The sequence below is a fragment of the Hermetia illucens genome, chromosome 4 (genome assembly GCF_905115235.1).
Source record: "Hermetia illucens chromosome 4, iHerIll2.2.curated.20191125, whole genome shotgun sequence".
Lineage (NCBI taxonomy): Eukaryota > Metazoa > Arthropoda > Insecta > Diptera > Stratiomyidae > Hermetia > Hermetia illucens.
The window spans coordinates 74,106,130-74,132,680 of record NC_051852.1 but is presented as its reverse complement, the minus strand read 5'-3'; the positions used below and the strand labels follow the sequence as shown (position 1 = coordinate 74,132,680).

At 41.8% G+C, this 26,551-nt stretch overlaps 2 protein-coding genes across 2 annotated transcripts; one reads left to right on the top strand and one right to left on the bottom strand.

Moving 5' to 3' along the window:
* Nucleotides 1–2,930: 2,930 nt before the first annotated feature.
* LOC119654972 (cytochrome c oxidase assembly factor 7 homolog) lies at nt 2,931–20,528 on the top strand. Its single transcript, XM_038060631.1, has 3 exons — nt 2,931–3,113; nt 3,219–3,508; nt 19,876–20,528. Exons 1-3 carry the CDS (start codon nt 3,014–3,016, stop codon nt 20,239–20,241), a joined length of 756 nt encoding a protein of 251 aa, XP_037916559.1. The 5' UTR covers nt 2,931–3,013; the 3' UTR covers nt 20,242–20,528.
* LOC119654971 (zinc finger protein OZF-like) lies at nt 20,497–26,551 on the bottom strand. Its single transcript, XM_038060630.1, has 7 exons — nt 26,305–26,551; nt 25,872–26,250; nt 25,733–25,818; nt 25,455–25,686; nt 25,045–25,395; nt 20,717–20,985; nt 20,497–20,666 (listed from the first exon to the last, which is right to left on the bottom strand). The coding sequence occupies exons 1-7, from the start codon at nt 26,440–26,442 to the stop codon at nt 20,562–20,564; spliced, it is 1,560 nt and encodes a 519-aa protein (XP_037916558.1). The 5' UTR covers nt 26,443–26,551; the 3' UTR covers nt 20,497–20,561.

Below are 26,551 nucleotides of genomic sequence, written 5' to 3'. Positions count from 1 at the left end.
CACAAATTCCTTCAAGGACTGTCTGACGATGACTTCAAAAGTTTGGCTGTCTGCAAATCTATTGGCTAAGAAACCGTGTTTGAACGCTCAAACGAAACGGGAACGCATTTAATGGGCCAACGAGCACAAAAGGTTTACTCAAATGATGCATGGATGTAATCTTTCCAAATGAAGCGATGGTCAACATTTCTTGCTCCGATGGAATGTGAATGTATAGTTAGAGACAAAAAGGTCCACCCTTTGAAAAATTGATTAAATTTCTGGAACTAAGCCAAAAGTTTTAATGTATTTGTTAACGAAATATAGTTTTATTAAAAAAATGTATTACACAAACATAAAATTAATGATATTTTGCTTTGGACAAAGGTGTTCGTACACTGCGTATCTGTAATATATAGCTTCTTATTTTGTTGGAAAAACGGGATTTTTGCTGAAATATTATTATCTAGTCAATCTTTACTGATAACTAGTAGGACATATTTAATCTTCTGTGAACGGTTGTGTTGAAATCTTTCAAAATTAGTGCTCATAAGAAAATCAATAAAGAAATTAAAGATTTTATCCATTAATAATAATAATCGTTGGCGCAACAATTCATATTGGATCTGGGCCTTGAAGTGTGTTAGAGCACTTCAGCCAAGACCATAACAGTACACTGTAGGAGGCAATGTGGTCAGCATTGCGCTCGCCAGAGATTTTTAACCTGATTTGACTCAGCTATTCATTCACAGTTGAGTCGACTGATATCCGACATCCAATCACGATAACAGATCCCTCTGACACCAATGAGATTTGAACCGCGACCTTCCGCCACGATAGCCCTGCGCTCTAACCACTTGAGTCAACCGAGCCACAAGATTTTTTTTATTAACAATATAAAATAGGGAAATCTTATCGTGAAATTGGTGCTTTAGTTGATTCAACCAAGTATCTTCCACTTAACATGCCATTATAAAACAAAAATGGTGGGTTTGTGGGAAACGAAGCGAAAAGGTGGTCGGAAATAAAGCTTATCCCTTCTGATGATTATAATAGTAGGGTACCTTACACAGAGTCATTTATTAGTGAAAAGGAACAGTAAGCCCCGTATGGATGTTGCAAGTTGCATTGTTGGAAAAAATATCATATTATTCACGGATAAAACCAAAGCCAATTTCTGACGAAAACAGAGCACAACAATGCAATCGAAAAATCGTTCTCCAACTGTGAAGCATTATAGAGGCCATATTATGCTTTGAGGAGGTCTAGTAGGCAGTGGGTTTTTTCGTTTTCTATTTTTTTATTGGAGGTTTAATGAATCGATATCAAGGAGCCTGTTAGAACAAAATTTACATCCTTGTGTGGAGAGCACTGGATTCTCCAAGAAGGCGATGATCCATGGCATACTGCACACATTATGGAGGGCTGGCTACTTTATTATGCGCCAAGATAGCTTTACATGCCTCCGCAATCGCCTGTTCTTATTTCAATTAATCATTGCTGGGAACTTTTAAAAAATAGAAATCCAAAACGAAAAGTGGGCCAAAAATTAACTTTAAAATATACTTCACGTGAATAATGGGCGGAAATCAGAAGAAACTGAAAGTGTAGTTTTATCGATGCCAATTGAAAAACAAACGAATATTGACATATGGTTTTTTTTAATATGTTTGCACTACTCTTGGGTATACTAGTTATATATGAACACTTTTGTCCCCAAGGAAATATCGTTATTTTTGAATTTTCTAGTCAATATGAAAATGTGTTCTTTTTTATACTTTCAAATTATAAATGTACTTAAATTTTCTGGTTCACATTAATAATTTCTTAAATATTTGAACAAAATCGGGTGTACGAACACTTTCGGTCTTGACTGTATGTGCGTCGACCTACCAGAGAGCATTTAGTCAGCGGAATCATTTTGGGATGCTTTTGTATCACTGAATTGGTCGATTGACCATGCTTGAAGAGACGATCAAGACTGTTTGTTATAAAAACGTTTTGGAAGAAACTTTGATACCTGCCATCGAAGGGCATTTTTCATGAATTAAATGACTTGGCAACAGTCGGAATCTTAACCCAATAGAGAACCTTTGGCACATAATAAAAATGCAGGTAACGAAAGAGAAGCCGGCTGATTTTATCACAAGTCTTAGCGAATTTAGTCAGTTGAATTCCACTTCGAGTTATGGCGATCATAAAATCAAGAAGTAGTTCTTGAAAATATTGAGGTCGGCGTTTAATGTGTATTGTTATTAGCATTTGAACATCAAACGCCAAAACGTTTAAAATAAGTGCATACAAATAAAATTTCATAAAGTATTAACATGTGCAATTATTACGTTATACACCCTCTTTTATGAATTTTGGGGTAAACAATTTTATATTGCGCTTTTGCTATCGTGGCTATTAAATGTAGCCAAACATGTCACATCCTCAAATATTTTATCAGTTTTTCGAAAAGAAGTGAAGATTTGGAATTTGGTAGAATCGGTTGCATGATATGATACATAATACAAAATATCCTGGATTTATATAAAAAAGGAGAAGTGTGCATTTTTCCGAAGAATTTCCACAATTGTTATTTACTGATTTTCTATTAATTCTTTACAAAAGACGAAAGTCCTCCAACAAAAAATGTTAGGAACAAAATTACGAACTAATTCCGTTGTGATTATTGAAACGTTTTTCCTTTTCCGTTTGAATTTAGGAACCAACTAATTAATATCTGAAAATATCGATAATAAGAATGGATGGTTGGTTCAATATATCGACCTTCCAATAACGAAATTTGTGTTAAATTCTAAGTGTGAAATGTGTCGCCCAATATTTTTCCCTGCAACTGTACTGGAGATATATTATATATACGAACCGTCCTACTTCTTACCAGATTGATTGGCTACAACTGGTAAGTGCGCCCTCTGTCCGCCGGTTCGGGTAAAGCTTCAAAGTCAATATTACGACAGCTGGTTTGACGTTTGGCGACTTTTAGGCAAGGTGTGCAAGCCGGCTTCGATTAAGAATTCAAATTAAAATGGCATACGACCTGCAGAAGGAATCAGATGTGAAGGAGTACCTGGAAAAGTTGGGCGTGGAATACCGATTCGGGTGTTATTCGGAGAAAAAGCCGGAAGGTAGGGGGTCCTGCATGACTGCAGGAACATCTAACCTAAGACTGATTTCCAATTTGGCAAGCGTTTGCATCATCTGCTGACCGCACTGAACTTTCTACTTTTCAGTATGCCATTTGTTGGGGGATTATTTGGAAAGCATCAAAAAGGACTTCGAGAAGGCTTCAAAGGTGTACAAATCGAACTGCGATGACTATGGCTACGCGAAGTCGTGCTACAAATTCGGGAATTACAGTTTCCTAGGGAAGGGCAAGAGTGGAAGCAAGGGAGACCCGCAACAGGCGTACAAATACTACGAAAAGGGATGTGAACTAAACGATCCGGAGTCCTGCCTGCACTCCGGGTTGTTACTTGTCTCCCGTGCTATGCCAAAACAATTACAGAGGAATGTACCCAAGGTAAGGAGACAGGCAGCTTTGACACCTGCCGGTGGTTGTTTTGAAGAGTTAATAGCCCATTTGAATGGGTACTATGATCCGATCTAGGCGTCATCAGGTTCCTTACTGGCTTCTGCTGAACCAAGCTCTACATCGATCCCTCTTTGCATCTATTAATTAAGGCGTTAAAGGCCAGACTGAAATGTGGAATTTTGGTATCAGGCTAAACAGCATTTATCATGACCTTCGAAGACCTAACGGAGTGTGAGTGTGAGTACACTAACTTACACAGCTCAGGTTTGGTGCATTTCCAAGAATATAAGAAACTGATGCATAGGATGCATAGGGCATATTTTCCATTGAAATGTTTTCTTTAATAGAAAATGTTCTCAAATTCTCTGGTACAACTCTTCCCTGAGATTACGACTTTTCATCAAGGTATTCCGAATGACCCAAACATAGGACCTTAGTTTGACTGTTTGAATTATGAGTATCTCATTGTGGATTAGAGGCATTCCATCAATAAAGGAATTAACATTCGCACGGGGATGAATTCTTCCGCAACATCTACATCCAGAGCTATTCTAACAATGAACAGGTCGAAATACCGGAAGCTGATCGTTTCCGGTAGAAAGGTGCGCGGATTTCATCGTCGTAGCTGTTATCGGTTGTGATTTTCGACGTTGCCACCATATATTTTGTCTTGCCTTCATTGATGTGCAGCCCAAGATCTCCCGCCGCCTGCTGAATCTGCATGAAGACAGTTTGTACGTCTCGGGTGGTTCTTCCCATGATGTCGATATCGTCAGCATAGGCCAGTAGTTGGGTGGACTTAAAGAGGATCGTATCCCTTGCATTTACCTCAGCATCATGGATCACTTTCTCCAGGGTCAGGTTAAAGAGGACGCATGATGGGGCATTCCCTTGTGGTACACCGTTGTTGATGTCGAATGGTCTTGAGAGTGATCACGCTGCTTTTATCTGGTCTTGAATATTGGTTAGGGTCAGCCTAGTCAGTTTTATCAATTTCGTCGAAATACCGAATTCTCCTATGGCTGTGTATAGTTTTACCTTGGCTATGCTATCATAGGTGGCTTTAAAGTCGGTGAAAAGATGGTGCAACTGATGTCCAAATTCCAACAGTTTTTCCATCGCTTGCCGCAGAGAGAAAATCTGATCTGTTGCTGATTTGCCTGGAGTGAAGCCTCTTTGGTAGGGGCCAATGATGTTCTGGGCGTATGGAGCTATCCAGCCTAGCAAGATAGCGGAGAATATCTTATAGATGGTACTCAGCAATATGATACCTCTATAATTGATGCACTTTGTGATATCTCCCTTTTTGTGTATGGCCTCTTTGCCAGTTGTCAGGCATTGATTTGCTGTCCCATATCTTGAACACAAGTTATTGAACCACTTGGTGTAATTGGTCGCCTCCATATTTAACCAACTCGGCTGTATTTCCATCGGATCCTGGCGACTTATGATTTTTAAGTCGATGAATTGCACGGACTGTTTCTTCTATATTTGGTGGTGGCAGTATTTTTCCGTCGTCTTCAGTTGGCGGGACCTCCAACTCACCAATGTTCTGGTTGTTCACTAGTTCATCAAAGTACTCAACCCATCGCTCCAATATGCCCATTCTGTCGGAAATTAGATTTACCCCTTTGTCTTGGCAGGATGAACATCGAGGTGTGTAAGGCTTCATCCTGCTGACTTGTTGGTAAAACTTGCGCGCCTGGTGCGGTTGCTCCCTGCAGTTTTCGAGTTCACAGAGCTTTTGGTTCTCGCAGGCTTCCTTTTTCTGTCTGATTGAAGTTGCTTCTCCGCTCTCCGAAGTGCGCGATAAGTCTCTGCGCGTGCCCGCGTTCTTTCCCATCGCCGGGTGGAGATGATCTCATTAGACACTGCCTCCCACCGAAAGCGGCTACAGGTGGCATTTTGCTCTCTTTTCTGTTAATTCAAAGCCCGACAAGGATATGAATTATATTGTTCGAAACTGAAACCTAGACTGGTTTCAGTTAATAAAATTGCCTTTGTTTATGGATTAGTGGTTCTGAGTTTGCCATCCACTGAATAGCGAAGCGAGATGCTACTCAAATTAGTGCGGCGCGCCATCTACCGATTAGAGTTATTAATATTAGTTAATCCGTTAATCCGACGGATTCTCCCACTAAACCTACAACCGGTCACCACACAAGCGCTCTTTTATCTTTTAAGTAGGCAGGATAGGCCGAGCCTAAAAGCTTGGCATTTGCCGAGATTATGATAACTCGGAAATATAATAATATATTAATTATTAATAATTGGTTGATCCCTAATAATTAACAATAACAATCGTAATAGTTGTACTACCCTCAAACTTTAATAACAAACATATACATAACCATACGTTTGTCTCGTATAATTGATAGCAATATATAAATAACTAAGAAGAATAAAGAAAGGTAAATTAAAATGCCGCGTTCATGTGAGTTCATTTTAGTTGATGATAACGATACACATGACTTGGCGGATAATAAATTCACATGGAACACAAAACGCTGACCTATAACTTTTTTAGTATTAGAATTGTCTCTTATATTATCATTTTTATCGTTATAGTCTTCTTTTTCTTTGGCCTTTGTCCCGTTCACAAGCGGTCATTATAGTGATGCCAAATTTCGTATTTCTAGAATGAACTTAAGGGTTTTTGATTAAATTTAAAAAATATTGTTATAAGCTATTAATAATAATAATCGTTGGCGCAATAATCCATATTGGATCAGGGCCTTGAAGTGTGTTAGAGCATTTCATTCAAAACCGTAACGGTACACTACAGTACACTGTAGGAGACAATGTGGTCAGCACGGCGCTCGCCCGAGATTATCCCCCTGATTTGACTCAGGTACTAATTTACAGCTGAGTCAACTTGTATCCGACTTCAAATCACGATACAAATTGCAGTGCCGCCAATGAGATTCGAAACGCAACCTTACGTGCGACAGCCTTCTGCTCTAACCACGCAGATCCGTTATATGCTGTTACTCACTTTATTTGAGCAGATATCGGAATGGGATATATTTTGAGGCCTGAATTTCATATGTGCATTACCCTGGATTCCTTCCAATTTTTGGGTTAGGTAGTTTCTGAAAATGGGTCCTGCTTCACTTCGAGTTTGTACATTTTGACTCCTTTCTTCCCTATTTTGCAATTTACATCAAAACTAAAATCTACTTATAAGATCTCTCATTTGATACCCCACGCGGATATATTAGGAAAACAAAAAACTTACTTAAAGTTAAGTAATAACAGTAAAAGTAGAGGATAACGGAAAAAATGAAATAAATAAAATTAAATGGCAGATACTTATCCTAAGAAAATTCTTCCCTACATAATTTATTGCGACTTTGTATAATCTTTTACGATGACTTTGTAATGAAATATAATTAATTGAAGAGAATCGCTACATCTGTGACGGCCAGTGTTGCCTTTTTAGTACAAAAAGTACTAAACTTAGTACCTTGCTAAGTTCATCAGTGCCTCAGTACTTTTCCTCATATTTCAGTACTATTTGGTTAAATACGTATCTTTCAACAGAATTGTGAAGAAGTTAATATTTGGCAATATTATTTTTGCTGAATAATAAAATGACCGAAAAATTGAGCTGGTATCGTTACGCTGTTTGTCGTCACGTCAAAATTCTTGTAAAATCGCAAAAATGCGGTCCACCATATCATAAAAGGTGTAAAGTAACCCACTAACTTTGACATCAAACGTAACGACCCAGTGCGGAAGCTGGCAGTTCGAAAACAACCCGACGTCGTGCGGGATTCACATAAAAGTCTGTTCAAAAGTATCAAGACATTGGAAGATGTTGCACATGCACGGCCAAGTCCACTTTTAGAGCATACGCAAAGAGAAGTAAATCGTAAATTGAAAAGACAGCGTGTTATAAAAATCTTAGACTCTTGGTCCAGTTCTGTGGTTTGTAAAGTAAAAGTAAATACTACCTGTTTGGATTTTGCCAGTAAGACAATATGAAGCTTAAAACGTGCAACGTACATGCAATCGTTGTGGTTGGCGGCGGGAATCAGTTAAATCGGGGCTTTAAATCAATGAAGAGTGAATGGATTGGTAGTCATAAACTAGAAAATTAAATGCAATTATACTATTTAGACTCTAATGTGCTGTGTTATAATTTGTTTTTTGTTAGGGCACCAACTCGCAGTGAACTTCTCTCCCGGCACGAGAATGGTTATTGTATAATGTCCCACAGCGACTCAATTGGCATCCCTAGTTAGTAAATTTTAACCTGGTTGAATATCTGTAGCATTTGCTCGAATTCCAGAAATTCCATTCATAAACGGCACAACTTTTTAAAAAAATGTTTCTCGCAAAGCATCGTAGTGTCCTCCTATGTGATTGAATACCTTTCCAATTCGATGAACTGTTTTTAAGGTTTTGTGTAAAACAAAACCTTATTAGAATCCAGTCGATGTCTGTCTGTCTGTCACAGCCTATTTATTCGGAAACGGCTGGACCGATTGTCACAAAAATTGGTAAGAGTATGTGATCTGTTGTTCCCTTCACATGCAGCAAGTGGCGCCATTTTGTGTTTAAGGGGGGCTCCCCATACATGTGAATGGAGGGTGAAATTTTTTTTTTCATAAAAAGTGGTCATGTGGGGAATCAGATTAAAGGGTTCAATTAGTACTTTTCGAAACTAGTTCCATATTTGATATCGGATGAAACCTAGGGAGGTGGGGGCTCAAAATATGACCCCCAAAAATTGTAACAGGTCTCGTTCTCAGAACCTATCCAACCGAAAAATCTGAAAAAAATCACAGTAGTGCATATCTACGAAATCTAGGCCTCAAAATACATCCGGTTTCCATATCTGCACAAATAAAAAAATGTTTTCACATTTCAGAAATTTACCCGGCAACCCCCCTTACGTTTCCCCAGAATTATAAAATTTGGCATGGGTGTAACGAAGAAGATAGTGCACAAGTTGATCAAGTTTGAAGAAAATTAAACTATTATTAACAAAGTTATAGGGTGTGAAACTTTGCCATCTTTTGTGAATTTCGTGCACTCTGCAACCTGTATGACGTCATCATCACATATCAATTCATCAATACCACATCGAAACGAGTTCTTATGTATGGAGTCGCAAAGAATTATTATGTTTTGGTTTTTTAGTCTAAACAGAGGTGTGTGTATGTAGGTATATAATATATGCGTGCTAATGAAGTTTGCGGGTAGTATTTAATTCAGATAGAGATATTTGTACCTTAAACCAGCGGTATTCAATATACTTACTATATACGTACATATGAATGCTTTTGGCACGAAGTAAATTGGAAGTATGGGTACGATCAATGTATGTACAGTATTCGGAAATAGGCAGTTTGTTTGTTTAGGGTGAGCATAATATCTATGGCTGGAATATGTACGTACGTCTTGTAGTTTGGAAAAATATAAAGGAATATGTTGGATTTGTAGCCATATACAAATGGAAAAATGTGCGTTGAAGTTTCTTACATAAGATGAACACAAAACCTTTATACCTGAAGCGCGAGATTCCGGTATTCCGACTTGTTTTACATTAAAATTGAAGTTCAATTTAGTCGGCTTTTAAGTAGCATCAGTTCATTTTTCATGCTCCGCCAAAACTCTTCTTTGTGTTACATGTATTACGTGGGAATACATACTTGCGACACTGGTGACGGCTAAAAGAAAACGTTATTAAAATAGGCTAATTTTCTGTCTGTCATACGCACTTTCCTCAGAAACGGTTATACCTATTGAGGCGAAATTTGGTGGGAAGATTAGGACTATGAACGCCCACACATGTAGTGAATAATATCGTTCTGCATCGATTTGAAGGTGGTTCCCCATGCATGCAAAATACGGTGTAATTTTTTTTTCACGGAATATGGTCATGTGAGGTTTCAAATGAGAGGTCTTCATTAATACTCCAAAGGTGTTAATTTTGACATCAGTTGTGCAGAGTCGGAAAGTGATCAGTTAATTGTCATTCTTACAAACTACTTAATCGAAAAATCTATAAAAAATCAAATTACAAAGCTATTCTTATACGGTGCCTAGGGCTCAAAATAGTCTCCATACCAATTTTCTCAAATCAAGAATCATAAAGGGTCACAGTAATATAGAATATGATAGAAAGCATGATAGTGCCAAGTTTGGTGGAAATCGTACTATTGCTAACAAAGTTATAATTAGACAAAGTTGTGAAATAATAACAACTAACAAAGTTATAATACTTGGCGCTTTTGCGCAAATTTATTGCAAGGATCGCCAGGATCGATGAATATTCCAAAATACTAAGTGCATAGAAATTACGAGCTAGGTATAAATGGGACAAATATCCAGGCAAATATGTAAAAAATACACAAAACCTTTCATACCTGAAATGTCCAGTTTCCGGTTTTCCAACTTGTTTGTTATTATTCAAGCTTATCCTGTGGCGCGGCAGGATTCGCAGCATTCGAAATTTATTTCGAATGTTGCGAGCGAATAGATGGCGCGGATCTATCCACTTTGCGTGGCACACCAAGGGAGTGGAAGATCGCAGTAATTATGTTTTTCAGACCTGTCACTGAATTTAATTATGAAGTTGAAAATTGCTAAAGAATATGGAAGTCCTTTTTGAAAATAGAATTTGAGTTGAGTTTACTGTATAGAATTCGCGTTGAGTTTGCTGTATAAAATTCGCATTGAGTTCGCTTAAATATTTCAATAAAAATAATAAGTAATCATAATTACTTAATTGGATTACTTAATTGGTGACCCCGGAACTCGCACCAACAGCATCAACAACTAGGATCCCGAATTCCCAGAACCTGCAAAATTGAAAAACTCAAGCACATCATCATCCCCATCAACAAATCGCAGTCTGCGCAAGCACAATCGCCCAGCAGGCAGCCGCAACAACCGATTGGAGATAAATAAGAGTTCCGCAGCCGCAGCCGCCATCGCTGCCGCAGCCACTTTCGCCGCCGCACTCAACTCCACCATCGCCGACATTGGTGAAGTTCTATTAACGACAAAAATTCGTCCGAACAACACGGCAGAAATAGAACTTTCAAGGACTGAGAAATCCTTCCAAAACATCAGTAGACCGTACGGCAAGCGATTTTCACGCGTTCGCATCTACAGTTGAGTGTGGAGTGCCGTGGTAAACATCACGAAAACGTGTCACATCTCCACATCCCGAGTCGGAGCAGAGGCAAGAAAGAAAAACGCGAGAAAACCTTCTCTACACAGTGTACTGCGCGACACACGTCGGACCCTCACCAGAAGTGGATTTTCACGCGACTTCCCGTACGCACGCCCTCCTGCACAACACCTTTCACGCACCGAACTAGTCATCATTGCCACAACGATCAACAACGGCAACAAACGGACGTCCCCAGCACCGCCAACGCCGCAGCTACAGCCGACAAACAACGAGGAGTTATTCTTAAGAGAAGTTATTATTCATTTATATATAATATATTATTTATTCAGTTAAAAAAAAAAATAGTAATAAAAAAATTGAAATCGCTGCAAGAGACGGCGTGCAGGTGTTTAGCATCGCGAGTCCTCCATTCTCATTGGTGGTGTTTTTGGTCTGCGCTGGATAGCGTCCGCTTCGTTTTTTCTCGTTTCGTGCGTGCATTTGTGGGTGCGGCCTGCCGTGTCGGTGTAAAGTTCACCGCGTTTCAGAATAAACTCACCGCGTTTGCATTTCAATCTCGTACTTTTCGTGAAACAAGATGTCTTTTGACAATAAAGACGCAGCAGGCCCATCGAACCCGCAAGTGACCGCCCTCGCCGTACGCGTTCCTCCGTTTTGGCGGCGGAACCCCGAACTGTGGTTCGTGCATCTGGAAGCACAGTTCCAAATGTCCGGCATCACATCGGACGCGACCCGTTTCAACTACGCGGTGATCGGCCTGGACGAAGAGTCCATACTTCTGGTGTCCGACGTGGTGAAGTCGACATCGTATGTGCAGCTCAAGAGCGAGTTGATCAGGCGCCTGTCGGCAAGCGAGTCGGCAAAATTAGACCACTTGCTGGCAGGTTTAACCTTAGGTGATCGAACTCCCAGCCAATTGCTTCGTGAAATGAGGCAATTGGGTGGGAGTAAGATCGGCGAAGACCTGATCAAGTCGCTCTGGCTGCGTCGGCTCCCGGAGGGCACCCAGGCGATCCTCGCTTGCGTCTCCGGTTCCTTGGAGGAACTGGCAGCGACGGCCGACCAGGTTCAGGAGGTGTACGTACCCCCAACCTTGGCGGCCGTTCAACCACCGTCGGATGAGGTGGGTGAATTGAGGCGCGAGATTGCTGCATTAACAGCCAGTATGGCCGAGATGCGGGCGACGTTGGACGCTCAGCGTTCGGGCGCCAGATCGCGAGCACGCTCGCGGTCTGCCATCCGAAAAGGGCGATCAGGTAGCAGGTCGTCAAGACAGTCCACGGACCCAGGGATTTGCTGGTACCACCGCAGATTCGGGGATAAAGCGACAAGATGTACGCTACCGTGTAGATTCTCTTCTACCGCAAAAAACTAGGTCCGCGGGGGGTTTTGGCGGCGGCCACCCAGAACGCAGCACCACGTCGCCTAACTATTTTTGACCCCCTCAGCAGGCGCAACTACCTCGTCGACACGGGTGCGGAGGTTTCGGTTCTTCCCGTACCCCAGCATCATCAACTTTTCCCTCAACCGCTCAAACTTGCGGCAGCAAATTCCTCCCGCATAAACACGTACGGGTATAGGCAAGTGGACGTGAGTCTTGGCTTGCGTAGGACGTTTTCGTGGCGTTTCATCCTGGTGGATGTCAGCTTCCCCATACTAGGCGCAGACTTCCTGTGTCACTATGGATTGCTGGTGGACTTGCAAAACAAGTCTCTTATAGATTCCACGACCAACCTTAATACGTCGGGACATATGGTATCTCACCCAGGCAATAATCTTTCCGTTCTTTTAGAAGACATTACCGACTCTCGTGTTCGGGCACTTCTCCAAAAGTTCAGCCAGATTACTACCAACTGTAGTCTCTCCAAACCAGTGAAGCACAATGTGCAGCACCACATTATCACTACTGGTTCCCCGATCTTCTCGAAGGTGCGTCCTCTACCATCTCAGAAACTGGCAATTGCACGGAAAGAGTTTGAACAACTCGTTCAACAGGGTATCTGCAGGCCCTCAAACAGCTGTTGGTCTTCCCCACTGCATATGGTCCCTAAGCCAAACGGCGAATGGCGCCCATGTGGGGATTACAGAAGGCTAAATGCACAGACTGTTCCTGACCGATATCCAATTCCACTCATCCACGACTTTGCGCATCACCTCGCGAATTGCCGCATCTTTTCGACCTTGGACTTAACCAAGGCTTATCACCAAATTCCAGTAGCTCCTGAAGACATTCCAAAGACGGCAATATGCACACCCTTTGGACTCTTCGAGTTCACCCGGATGACTTTCGGATTGTGCAACGCGGCGCAAACCTTTCAAAGGTTCATTCACTCAGTCCTGCGAAACCTCGAATTCTGTTTCGTATATTTGGATGATGTTTTGGTCGCTTCTTCCACTGAGTCTGAGCACTTAGCCCATCTCGAGTGCATTTTTCAACGTCTCCTTGAGGCCGGTTTAGTCCTAAACGTTGAGAAATGCAAATTCCTTCAACAACAGGTGAGATTCCTCGGCCATTTCATTTCCCCTGAAGGAATACAGCCCGACCCAGACAAGGTGCAAGCAATCACAAGCTTCCCGCGTCCAATGACAGTGAGGGAGTTGAGGAGGTTCTTGGGCATGCTAAACTTCTACCGTCGTTTCCTGCCCAAGGCCGCCCATCTCCAGTCCATTTTGAACGCGTACTTGTCTGGCCCCAAAACTAAGGACACACGAGAGATCGTGTGGTCTGAAGAGGCTATCTGCGCGTTTGACAAATCTCGTCAACAACTGGCTGACGCTACACTCTTGGCATTCCCTCTGCAAGATGCACCCCTAGCCGTTTTTGTTGATGCCTCTGACATCGCAGTAGGTGCTGCCCTTCACCAAAAGGTGGACCAAGTTTGGCAGCCGTTGAGCTTCTTCTCGAAGCAGTTGAATCCCGCTCAACGGAACTACAGCACCTACGATCGCGAACTGCTCGCCGCATACCTGTCCATCAAATACTTCCGTTTCTCCCTAGAAGGCAGGCCGTTCACAGTGTTCACGGACCATAAGCCTCTCACGTTCGCTTTGAAACAGAAGCCCGACAAAGCGTCCCCTCGTCAGCTTCGACACCTGAGCTTCATAAGCCAGTTTACGTCGGACATCCAGCACGTGTCCGGGAAGGACAACATTGTTGCTGACGCTTTGTCTCGTGTCTCCGAAGTTAACATCCCCGCCTCACTCGATTTCTCGGCTATTGCCAAGGCGCAAGTGGATGACGCAGCACTTCAGAGCCTCAAGTCCAACCCCAAATACAAATTTCGGGAGTTGCCCATCTTCGGCTCAAACCTCTCGCTCTGCTGCGAAGACTCGGAAAAGGGACCTCGGCCATACATTCCGGCCACATTTCGCAAGGAAGTGTTCCACGCAGTTCACGACTTGGCGCACCCCGGCATCAGGACAACAAACCGGTTAGTCACCGGAAAATACTTCTGGCCCTCCATGAACAAGGATATTAATTCCTGGGCCAGAGAGTGCATCGCATGCCAAAAATGTAAGGTCTCCAGGCATGTTAGGAAAGAAGTGGGCTCATTCCCCCGCACTACCAAGCGTTTCCACACCATACACCTCGACATTATAGGGCCTTTGCGAGACTCGCATGGTTATAAGTATTGCCTCACAATCATCGACAGGTTCACGCGGTGGCCTGAGGCAATACCTCTGAAAGACATCACGGCGCAATCATGTGCTGAAGCCCTCTGTCGAGAGTGGATACCTCGCTTTGGCGTCCCTGCAGTGGTCATCACTGACCAGGGAATGCAATTTGAGTCCACCCTTTTCTCCGAGTTAGGCAAACTCCTTGGTTTTAAACGCCAGCGGACTACGGCATACCACCCACAATCCAATGGGATGTTGGAACGTTGGCACCGGACGCTGAAAGCCGCCATTATGGCACGCGACGACCCGTCCTGGACGCAAGTCTTGCCTCTCGTCCTACTCGGCCTTCGTACAACCCGCCGAGAGGAATTTGCTGCCAGCCCCGCGGAGCTGGTTTACGGGGAGAACCCAAGACTCCCAAGCGATCCGGTCTTCGACAAGAGATCGGGTCTCACGGAGTCGGGGTTGGTGCGTCTGCTGAGGGACAATCTCCGGCGCATCAAGGCGACACCACCCACTCGACACTCGTCCATACCTGCTTGTTCGCCCAAGGAACTGGACACATGCACGCATGTGCTGATCAGGACGGATGCCGTCCGGAAGCCGCTGCAGCCTCCATATGAGGGCCCGTACCGCGTTCTCGAGCGGGGAGAACATTTCTTCCAGCTCGAGATCGGTGGTCACAAAAAGGCGGTCTCTTTGTCCAGGCTGAAACCCGCGTGCGCCCCGAAGCAACGTCGTGTCCGCTTTGTGGATTAACGGCGAACGAAGTTCGGGGATCAGTCGCTGAAACCCCCTAGGTTTCATCTGGGGGCGGAGTGATGTGGCGCGGCAGGATTCGCAGCATTCGAAATTTATTTCGAATGTTGCGAGCGAATAGATGGCGCGGATCTATCCACTTTGCGTGGCACACCAAGGGAGTGGAAGATCGCAGTAATTATGTTTTTCAGACCTGTCACTGAATTTAATTATGAAGTTGAAAATTGCTAAAGAATATGGAAGTCCTTTTTGAAAATAGAATTTGAGTTGAGTTTACTGTATAGAATTCGCGTTGAGTTTGCTGTATAAAATTCGCATTGAGTTCGCTTAAATATTTCAATAAAAATAATAAGTAATCATAATTACTTAATTGGATTACTTAAATCCTATCCTATCTTACTACGACTCTCTAAATCGCTAATAATTGGTGTTACCTTGCTATGACTGAATCTAACTTATCGGTTCCAATGGCGATATTCACGAAGGAACTGTTTATGCGATTCCCCAAATGCTAAATTCTCCGTTCGCGAAACTAGTTTTTTCGACACTACTACTGGTACCCACTCATTGTCAATCGACCACTTCTCACAAAGTAATTCGTTTTTTTCACAAAACCGTCTTTCCGAAACGAATGGCCACGTGATTGTCGGAACTAAAAGAATTAGCAGTTTTTTGATCGAGCAGTCGTTCGATCAACCACATACTCCAAATGCAACAACAGAAACTCAAGGCACATACTCAGCACACTTCTCGCATCCACAGTTTGACAATTTTGAGCACATGAATACAAGCATGAAAATATACATAACATTGATCATAATGCGAAAATACTAAACGGCCAATAATCATTTTTATTTTTTTTTTGTGTATAATTGTTTAATGATTTGTACTCTGGAAAGCCAAGTGATAGCAGACGCGAATCCGGTGTCGGGTTACTTCTGACAGCTACCGCAAGGCGCTATCATGACCTAGGAGCCGATTTCTGACAGACTTCTAACTGCAAGATTTCGGTCCAGGTGCAGGATCATCACAATTGTACACCGCACCAACGCTGACCTCCGAACTGGTGTAGAAGGATGCTTTGTACGAGCAATTAAAGGCAGTTCAGGACAGGTTTACTAAACGTGACATTGTGATTGTGATGGGTAATTTGAATGTCAAGGTGGGATCTGACGACAGCTTGTTCAGACATGTGATGAGGAAACACGGTCGACCGCAACGGTAATAATGGGAGGTTCGTGGAATGGCGAAAATCATTTGTACGGTGCGATCTAACAAAACTGTCAAAGACCGTTTTTGAAAAAAAACTGTATTTTCTAAATTATCAGCATTTTAAATTTGAACCAAATTCAAATGCACTGAAAACCACGCGACATTGTTTGTGACGTCATAAGCCGCAGCAAGAAACTTCAGGAGACCGGCAACTGGAAGTTGCTCATTAACACCTCGAAGTGCGAAAATTAATTTCGCGCGTGAAATGTGAAGAAGGACGATGAAATATTGTTTTGTGCTGCACAAATAACTTCGTAAAAACCCCGCTGAAAGCTTTTTTTGCTGTCCCAAAAGTATCAATTTCCTTAGAGTCAGGTTTAAATTTTGAGGATCATTTCAATATCAATTAACATTTTTCAAACTTGAACTCTTATCTTAATTGATAATATATGACGGCGCTAGAATTTTGTGTCACTATTATCCTTAAGAATTGTATGCAAGAGATTCGGTAGAATATTCATCCGGTGCAAGGTTCGAATCCCGCTCAGTGCAAATCCAATTTTTTTGCGGCCTGTGAATCTTCCAGAAATGTAGGTTTTGTCGCCTCCCAGGTAAAGATGCGAGTGAAGTTTCTTTTGCACCTGTGTTCGGATATTATTTGGGTGGGCGTTGACATTTCCTTAAACGCGGACACCTGTTTGTTCTCTCATCGGATCATGGACCTTGGCGAAATAGATGTGGATTTGGAAAGACAGGCAATTATAGTTTGCTTGAAGATAAACAGGTACAAAACCAAGGTTCTTAGTCTTATTGGTCATCGCACTCTCCTTATTTGCATTAATGGGGAGAGCATCGAAGGCGTCGAACAATTTGTATATCTAGGAAGCTTGGTTTCTGCCGACGGTGGGATCGAACTGGATGTTGCCCGACGCATTAACAGCGTTAGATCCGCTTTCGCTGCCCTGCCTCAAATCTATGCGGGCTACGCCAGCAGTGCAATCTACTCTTCCAAAATGGCTGTCAAGTCGAAGAGTGCGAGCGCCTCAGGAAAGCGTGGGGTGCTGATGGGCAACCGCAAAGGATGGTGCGAGGGTGTGGTTGACGCGTTATACTTTACTAGGGGCTGAATGACAACTATAAACACACTAAACAAACGTACCAAGATCCAAGAAAGAATTCTATTTATCATTAACGAAGTTACTACTTCTTTGTCTGTTTGATGTGAGGGTCTTTTCATGATTCCTGTGGGAGGAATTTTTACAGAAGGCAACAAAATTAGGACTGGATATAAACATCAATACTGACGGGCCATCACCCTCTCCCTGTCTCCATTAATGGGTAGAGCATTAAGTACTTCGATGAATTCGTATTTTTGGCTGGTTTCTGTTGAGAATGTCATCGAATATGTTGTTACTCGACGTATTAACAACACTAGATCAAGCTTTGCTGTTTTTTTCAAGATGTGCAAATGCATTTCCCTCAATCCCAACATTAACTTGATGTTATTTCATTCAAACTTTCACAATCCCGGAAAACTATGTTGTTGTACCAGCCAGCTTCCTGAAAGCGCATTGGTCATACACAAAGATGGCTGGCTGTGCTATGCAGTGGAATTAGTTACTTGGGGAAGGCCCTACAAAGACGTGGCGCAGAATAGTAGATTTGTGTAGGTTTTTCGGGAAATCCGAAAGTAAACAGAAACACATGTCTCGGAACCGACAACAATGGTGTGTAGCTATATTTCACGCATTATGCCCGATCCTGGCTACCATATACAACCATTGCTAATGATGACAGTCTGGTCTACCGCTTATACGGTTTTTTTTGTGAAACGAAAGTTTATTAGAATCAATTCAATGTCTGTAATGCCCGATTTATCTGGAAACGGGTGAGGGTTTGCATTACAGTTTTCGAGGTCATGCAGTCTGTGTAACAGATCTCGTTCTCAGAACCTATCCAACTGAAAATCTAAAAAAATTCTTAATGGTGCATGGGTGGGATTACAAAATCTAGACCGGAAAACACATGCCATTCCGATACCTGCTTAAATAAAGTTAATAATAGCATGTTACCCTATTTTGTAAATTTACCCCGAAATCCCCCTTACATTCATCCTAGAAGCACCATTATAAGTAATAGTATAATAGACAATTTTAAAGGAAATGCAATTATTATTAAGAAAGTTATAGAAGGTCATCATATAAAATGAAATCATATGGACGACGGAGTTGGTGTTTGGGGACATATCAAGGAATGAGTCTTTAGCTATGTACGAATGGAAAAACGGAAATGCAATGTTTATAGGTTGGGTGGTCTGGGAGCTGGAAAATGGCGGAGAAGGGGGGGAATTTTTTGAAAAATTTCAATCAACGGCGCAATAACCGGTATCCGGTCTAGGCCTGCCTTAGTAAGGAACTCCAGATATCCCGGTTTCGCGCCGAGGTCCACTAATTCATTCTCCCTAAAAGCTGTGTGGCGTCCTGACCTACGCCATCGCTCCATCTCAGGCAGGGTCTGCCTTCTTTTTCTACCATAGATATTGTCTTTATAGACTTTCCGGGCTGGATCATCCTCATCCATACGGATTAAGTGACTCGCCCAACGTAATCTACTGAGCCGGATTTTATCCACAACATGGTATCGCTCATAGATTTCGTCGGTGTGTAGGTTATGGAATCGTCCATCCTCATATAGGGGGTCAAAACAATTTTTCTCGTTATGAACCCAAGTCTCCGAGGAATACATGAGGAGGGCAAGATCATTGTTTTGTACAGTAAGAGTTTCGACCCTATGGTGAGATGTTTCCAGCGGAACAATTTTTGTAAGCTGAAATAGACTCTGATGGCTGCGCGTGCCCGCGTTCTTTGATAATGCAACATTACTCGGTATGCAGCACTCTTCCGTTCCGTTGCTAGCTTACATTCATCGTCAAACCAGCCGTTCGACTCGCTTTGAGGCTGGTGCCAAGTATGTTTGTGAGAGAGAATCTTTTTAAGATAAGACTTTGACCACGAGGTTCCGTGGTCAGGCTGTGGAGAATCACACATAATTTACAGGAGAAGAAGGCCGTCTATGAGAGACTCCTTAGCATAAGGTCCTTTGAATTTCAATTGATTGGCAATGTTCATCAAAACAGCAGCTTTAATAGTTGTTTCTTGAATGCAATGGATGAAAGGGGTGTTGGCATCTTCTGCGATGGTAGGGCGTTATTAAAAATTCTTAAGTCTTCGCCAGAGATTCTGCAAGTGGTTGTAAGTATTTTGGTTGTCTCAACTTCTCATCTTAGATGATGAAGAGTTTAAGAGGCAGAATGTGCATTCCTTAACCAATCTGGTTACACGCAGTTAAATTTCACTGTGTATGAGACTGACATTAGTAAAGAAACTATTCATTAGGCGTGAATTGTGTTTACCTCAGACGATTTTCAAACGTATTTCTATTATTTGGATTTTGCCCTGAATGTTTAAAACTTTTGCTTATAACCTCCTATATTCATGTGCATTTGCCCTTTTGTAAAAGAAAGAGTACAATATAGAGTGATTCTAAGGGAAATTTTTCTTTGATTTGAGGTTTAATTTTCGAGAGGAATAATATGCATGCTTTTTTCTTATTACAGGGAGTAGAGTTCCTGACAAAAAGTTGCGATATGAATAACGCCACCGCTTGTTTTTATTTATCTGGAATGCATATATCGGGCGTGCAAAAGCAAGCAGAGAGCAATGTACATGCTCCGAGCAATAACAGTTCTGAATATATCATTCACAAAGACATGAAAAAGGCGTTTGACTTTGCTTATAAGGCATGTGAACTGAAAAACATGTATGCTTGTGCGAACCTGAGCCAAATGTACGCGAGAGGTGATGGAACGGAAAGAAATGAGGAAAAGGCTGAGAAGTTCAAGAAAATGGCGCTGGAGATGCAAGAGGAAGTGAAAAAACAACAGCAGACCTTAGGATTTCAACAAGGGCTCTTGCCCAATTAGAGACAAACTAGGGAGAATTTTTTTCCTAATTTAGACTAGAAATATAAAATGATTGATATTTGGGAAATTGCTAGTAGTCGAGTGCTATGCTTCCATGTCCTGTACGTAGCTGCGTTTTTTGTAAATATGAAAAATTCTTGTTAGATATTCCCTAGTTGTAGTATATAAAATTACTGACGCTATGTTTATACATTGTTGATATAAACAGTTGACCATGTAACGTGTTTCCTTGATCAAACTGAAAGAAAAGACAAATTGCGTTCAAAAATAAATTTATTTCATGTTTAGATTTAGCATTATTCTAGAAACTTCCTCCGGAGTTATTCAGTGTTGTTGATGACCAGTATGGTGTCGTGTTTCATTTGTACTTCCGCATTGGAGTCTTTTGAAAAAATGCGGCTCGCACATTGGGATTTCAAATGAATCTGAAATCGGAGTTCCGTGGAATTTCTGTGGGATATATGGAAAAAATTACCTTGAAACTGTTGTTGCTCGAGAATGTCTGATCGCATTTACTGCATTCGTATACAGTACTATTATTATGGGTGCGTTTATGATTGGAAAGGTGACTGGAACTGATGAATGCTCGATCGCATATCGGGCAATAATGCGGTTTTTCTCCCGTATGTGTTCGTTGATGGACCGTCGCTGTTTCGAGTCTTGCAAAGGCTTTGCCACAAACGTTGCACACATATGGCCTCTCTCCTGAATGAGTCCGTTTATGCATTGCTAGTGTGTTCGAACCTAGAATGTCGGAATTTCACTTAATCCGGGTAATAATATTCTCGACTAAAAAGTTACAAAGTAGATTGCTTTGGCACGTTTCATCGCAAGTTTTTTTTGTCGCTATTATATAATGTTGATTCTGAGGTTTCTGAAAAGCCCTTTTGCCATGAAGAAGGGATTTTTTTTATAGAATGTAAACCAAATGGGTATTCTTCGCATTATCCACAGTTCCTTAGGAAGGAAATTATTCATAAAAATCATAAAAAAACGTGTTCCTACCTAAGGCAGCTGCTGAGTCGAATTTGACGGCTTATGCAGTCTAGCTTATTGAATAAGTAACTTCTTTTATTCATCAGACATTTATTTTGATTTGTTTAAATAATAAAATTATATTATTATACAGGGTGTTCCGTTCACAGTGGCAGAAATTTTAATGCAAGATATTACCACTTGTTCGTGGAAAATTGGTCCATGGAATAGGCACTTTATCTTTTACCGTTACAGAGTTGTAGCGAATAGTAACAGAAAGCTTGAATTAAATTACCTTTGCAATTGAAAAATACCCATTTATAAGAAATTATATGTAGTTTCCGAAAATGGTATAAAATCTGGGATTAAACGATTGAGGGAGGGGGAAATCGTGACATTAAAACTTCTACCCCCGGGAATGGAACACCCTCCGTAGTCTTTTGTACAATCTTTTTCCATCCTTCTGGCAGCTTATTAGTTCCTTCCTTGTCGAATGTAGCTGGCTTGTTTGCAAAGAAGTTTTTGACAGCCTGATTTACTATCTTTTCAAAATTGAAGGTGAGCGTGGTAAAACAGCCCTTTCGAGAGTTTCCGAGTCGCTCTTGCTGTATATGGCCCTGCGTTTTTGCGAGAAACGAGTGCATGGCGCTTTTATGGAGTTTCTTATGCACTTTTTGTATTTCCTGAACGTATCTACACGTCCTGTTCGTTCAATTCGGATCCAAAAATGCATCCACAATCACCCCATACACTCACTCACTCACTCATAAGTCTGTGCCAAAAGGCTCAATACCTTTCGTTTGATACTCCACTGGTAAGAAGTGAGAAATTTACAGCACTTTTTGCATGTCTCCTTCCTACACTCAACAAAAACTCATGCCATGCCATGCTATGCATGTATAGAGTTCGTCACATTTTCAGTAAATTTCGCGGCAATAAATTCAGCTATTTCTGAGTAAATTAGAACTGACAGAGACGCAGGCATTACATTCAGATGACAATGGTAACTTGAACTTGTTATAAATTTGTTAACAATAGAGTTTAAATTTTTTGATGCTATGCTCTACGTCATGGAACATATTTATTTTAGATTTTGTACTTGCAGGGGAAAATAAAAAAGACTAATTTTTCCGATAATGACGAAAATAATTTTTTATTTTCCATACATCAATGTTTCGAGGGCCAGTGGATCTTAGTTTGAGATATACAGATACAAATATATATTTGATTTCACGTTACATTCACAGACGCTAAGTCAAAGATCTCCAAACTAAATTTTACTTCGGAAACTAACAACATATTGCTGCCATTGAAAGAATTTTGCTGATCATTTGGCTAGTGATTTTACAGCGACAGGGATTCATAGCTTGATCTACGTTGCGGCTGCCACGTTGGTTCGTCTCCATAATTAACATCTCGCAGCGAATAACAAGGATATGGTCAGGAGGATTTTACCGTTCTGGGCGTTTCGACTTAATAGAAATTGATCACGTCAAGGAAGCCCATCTTGAAAATCGACCACTAAGAGTGAAGCAGAAACTTGTTTGTGCGGTTCAAATCTCATTGCTGGCAGTGCCTCAAATAGCATTGGCCAAATGTGAATAATAGAGATAGGAGTTACAAGTTGAGGCCCTTGATAATTTTTCCTATCTAGGGTCGAAAATCACAACCGATAACAGCTACGATGATGAAATCCGCGCACGGTTGTTGTCAGCCAACAGAGCCTATTTCAGCTTACAAAAACTGTTCCGCTCGAAACGTCTCACCATAGGGTCAAAGCTCTTACTGTACAAGGCAAGATCATGTCCTCATGTATTCCTCGGAGACTTGGGTTCTTAGCAAGAAAAATTAGGAAATCTTGGCCGCGTTCGAGAGAAGAATCCTCCGAAGAATTTTTGGCCCCTTACATGAGGATGGACGATTCCGTAGCCTACACAATGACGAAATCTATGAGCGATACCATGGCCGTCAAGTTGTAGATAAAATCCGGCTCAGTAGGTTATGGTGGGCGGGTCACTAATCCGTATGGATGAGGATGATCAAGCCCGGAAATTCTTTAAGGGCAATATTTATGGTAGAAAAAGAAGACGAGGCAGATTCTGCCTCAGAAGGAGCGATGGCGTTGCCCAGGACCCCAGACAACTTTTCGGGATATCGAATCGGTGGAATTAGGCGCAAACCCGACTTGTTTGAAGTTTCTTACTAAGCCAGGTCTAGACCAGATACCGGTTGTTGTGCTTTTACAAATGGTATAGATAATGATGACCTTATTTTAGCATTCATTGGGGAAGAGGACAACTGGTCCTCGGAATATCGGAAAAATAATGAATTTAAGGGAGTTATCAATAAATTTTGAAAATGCAGTAATATGCTTTTATTTTATTTGAGTAGATTTCGGGTTAGGATGTATTTTCAGGTTTAAACTTTTTATATAGGTCTTCATTGAGATTTGTTCGGATTTTTAAGTTTGATCAGTTGCACTTTATGATGCGTATAGATAGTATAGACATAAGTTCTGCCAGTTGATGCGTATAGCGAGAAATGTTATGCCGCAGAAACTGGTAACACTGCGCACAGAGAGTACCTAACCATACCCCACTTCCGTTAGACCTTCACGTTCCGAAGGTCAGCAGCGCGTGAAAGACAACACGATGAAATTCGGTAACTACGAAAAAAGAAGCTTGAGTATTGTATTACACCAATCTGTGAATACTCCGAAAAAGGTTTGTTAAAAAACTATGTAGATAGACGAACGATTCGTTTTTAGGATATTAGCTCGATTCCGCGAAATAGCTGATGTGGTTGACAGGCCGCGGGAGGGGTGCGTTAGCCATATGTTAACGCCAAAACTGAAGGAAATACGGCGAACTCAATATCCTGCTCTTCTACAACGATTTCCCGGTAAAAATATCCCAAAATTCTATATTCTGATGAAAAAAATTTTACCAGGAAAAATTCAACCGACAAAATGATCGAGTATATGCTTGTTCACAATTGTTATGAAGCCAAAGAAAATGCGCCGTGAGTCTCATATCACGGAGTAACTGATATTCATTTCTGCGAGGTCGGCGTCAAAACCAATGCGAGCGTGTACGAAAAGATGTTAGAGGATATAGTCGAGCCATTGAGTGAATCTCTATTCGCTGGAAAGCCGTGGTGCTTTCAGTAGGACCTGCCCCCCGCTCACAAAGCCAAGATAATTCAGCAGTGGTTCGGGGCCCATGCTCCTGACTTCATAACCGCGGATGAATGGGCCTCAGGCAGCTCAGATTTGAATCCTCTGGACTACAGCTTTGGGCTAAGTTAGAGGAGACTACCTGTGATCGGACTTACACCGATTTGGAGAGTTTGAAGGCCTGCAGCTCGAGAAATGCCTCTTCATACCGTGCGTGAAGCAATCGATGCATTGCCGGCCGCACAGTCTTCGGGCCTGTATAGCTGCTCGCGTCCGCCATTTGGAATAGTTTTTTTTTCGTTTGAAAGCTCGGTTTCCCTTTTTTAATGGTGTACTTTTCGATTGGTTTGGTCTATTGTTTCCTGAGAAATAAAGATGTACTTTGAATCGATTTTCTCTGTCTCTTTGGACTTGGGAAGCTAGACCAGTTTTGAAAAGTTAGAGAGATAGAGCATTTTCCTGTCTAAAAAAAAATATAATTCACATTCACATGTAAGCGGGTGAGCGATCACCCTTGTATATTCAACACAAAATCCTACTCCTCGTTGCAAGTAAGCGTTTTAGAGGTTCTATATTCTGGGCTTCTGTCACCCCAGAAAGTTCCACCATGAATTGCAATCCAAATTCTTCAGGTAAACGTTAGTAGCACTTACCTGCAAAACACTTTCCGCAATCGTTGCACATATAAGGCTTCTCGCCAGTGTGTGATCTCATGTGAACCGCAATATAACTGCTTTGAGCGAAGCGTTTCTTACAAATTGAGCAAGAATAGGGCTTTTCACCCGTGTGAATACGCAAATGTTTCTCCAAATTGCACATTTGCGTGAATGACTTTTCGCATATGTTACAGACGAAGGGTCTTTCGCCCGTGTGGGTTCGAAGGTGCAGTTTTAATGTCTGCTGCTCCAGGTAGTATTTGGGGCAATGCGGACAGTTTAGTATTTTCCGTTTGGTGTGGTGGTTCATATGCTTCGAAAGTGAACTGGCCCATTTGAAGGCTTTACCTACGGTAAGAGTAATATGAGGGCTAATATGACTTAAATTCAATCATACCCGTACATACCGCAAACTGTACATAAGTTTGGCTTGCCAACGACATTTCTCAATTCCCCAGTATGCTTTTTCCGATGCTTTGTTAAGTTGGAGCTTTCTGCGAAGGACATCCCGCAATCTTTACAGACATGTGGTTTGTTGGCGACATGGATTTTCAGATGTCGGCTTAATATTTGCTTTTTTGCGAAAGTTTTTGAACAGACTACGCACGAAAAGGATGCGGCAGTTTGTTGCATATTTGCCTAAGGATAAATATGTATAACTGGAAACAATCATACAACGACATACCTCTGTGGAAGGTTTCGCCAGTTGTTCGGCAGAAACTTTTGTGTATTCAAGGTCGCAGCGTGACTCGTCGACGTTTTCGGTTTGCTCTGCAATAAGAAGTTATTTTCATTTAGTTCGCTGAGACCTGTGATTCTCCCACCTAAGCACTCCTCCAAAATCTGGTTGGGTAAGGTTTCTTCTTTCATTGCAAATTCAGTGTCGATGTTATGATCATTGAGGAGGTCGAATGCGCAACCGCTGTTTAAAGGTTTCTCAAAACTTTTAAAGCCGACCCTTTCTATCGATTGGTTGCAATCCGATTCAGATAGTTGCAAGTTTAAGTCATTCGTTGTTTGTGCCAGATTATGTAAACAGTGTTTCTTCGTCTCGTCACAACTCCCGGCATTCAATTTTCGTGCTAGGCGTAATCTCAGTGTCGCATCCGACCTCTGACATTGCTGTTTAAACCGGAATGCTCGACTTACTTGCAACACGCATTGAAAGCACATCACTTCTGGAAGACCGTCTGATGCTTCCACCTAAAACAAAAGTGCATTAATTGGGTGCTCTTCAACACGAGTGGGTAAATTCACCTTTACTTGAGCGACTTCCTTTAGCATGTTATCTAGAAATGCCCCGAAAAGTGGTCGCATCTCACCTTCCTTACCCAGGCAACATCTGCATACTTTGTCCAATTCGGCATCATCCTGGAAATTTCCTGTTTCATCCATTTATCTACCATTAACGTTGGATATGCTTTGGAATCCCAAAGTATTTACAAACAACCCTTAAGCTCAGCTGACGGATGACGTTCGTCGTCGCACAGTGTACACAGACTAG

Bases quoted from the DNA above. Each gene is read 5' to 3' on its own strand.
- LOC119654972 (XM_038060631.1), top strand. From the start codon at position 3,014: ATGGCATACGACCTGCAGAAGGAATCAGATGTGAAGGAGTACCTGGAA. The intron at 3,114-3,218 runs GTAGGGGGTCCT...TCTACTTTTCAG, and splicing joins TTCGGAGAAAAAGCCGGAAG to TATGCCATTTGTTGGGGGAT. The intron at 3,509-19,875 runs GTAAGGAGACAG...TTCTTATTACAG, and splicing joins TACAGAGGAATGTACCCAAG to GGAGTAGAGTTCCTGACAAA.
- LOC119654971 (XM_038060630.1), bottom strand. From the start codon at position 26,442: ATGGATGAAACAGGAAATTTCCAGGATGATGCCGAATTGGACAAAGTA. The intron at 25,819-25,871 runs GTGGGAGAATCA...TTCTTATTGCAG, and splicing joins GATTTTGGAGGAGTGCTTAG to AGCAAACCGAAAACGTCGAC. The intron at 20,667-20,716 runs GTAATTTTTTCC...CTCCGATTTCAG, and splicing joins CGAGCAACAACAGTTTCAAG to ATTCATTTGAAATCCCAATG.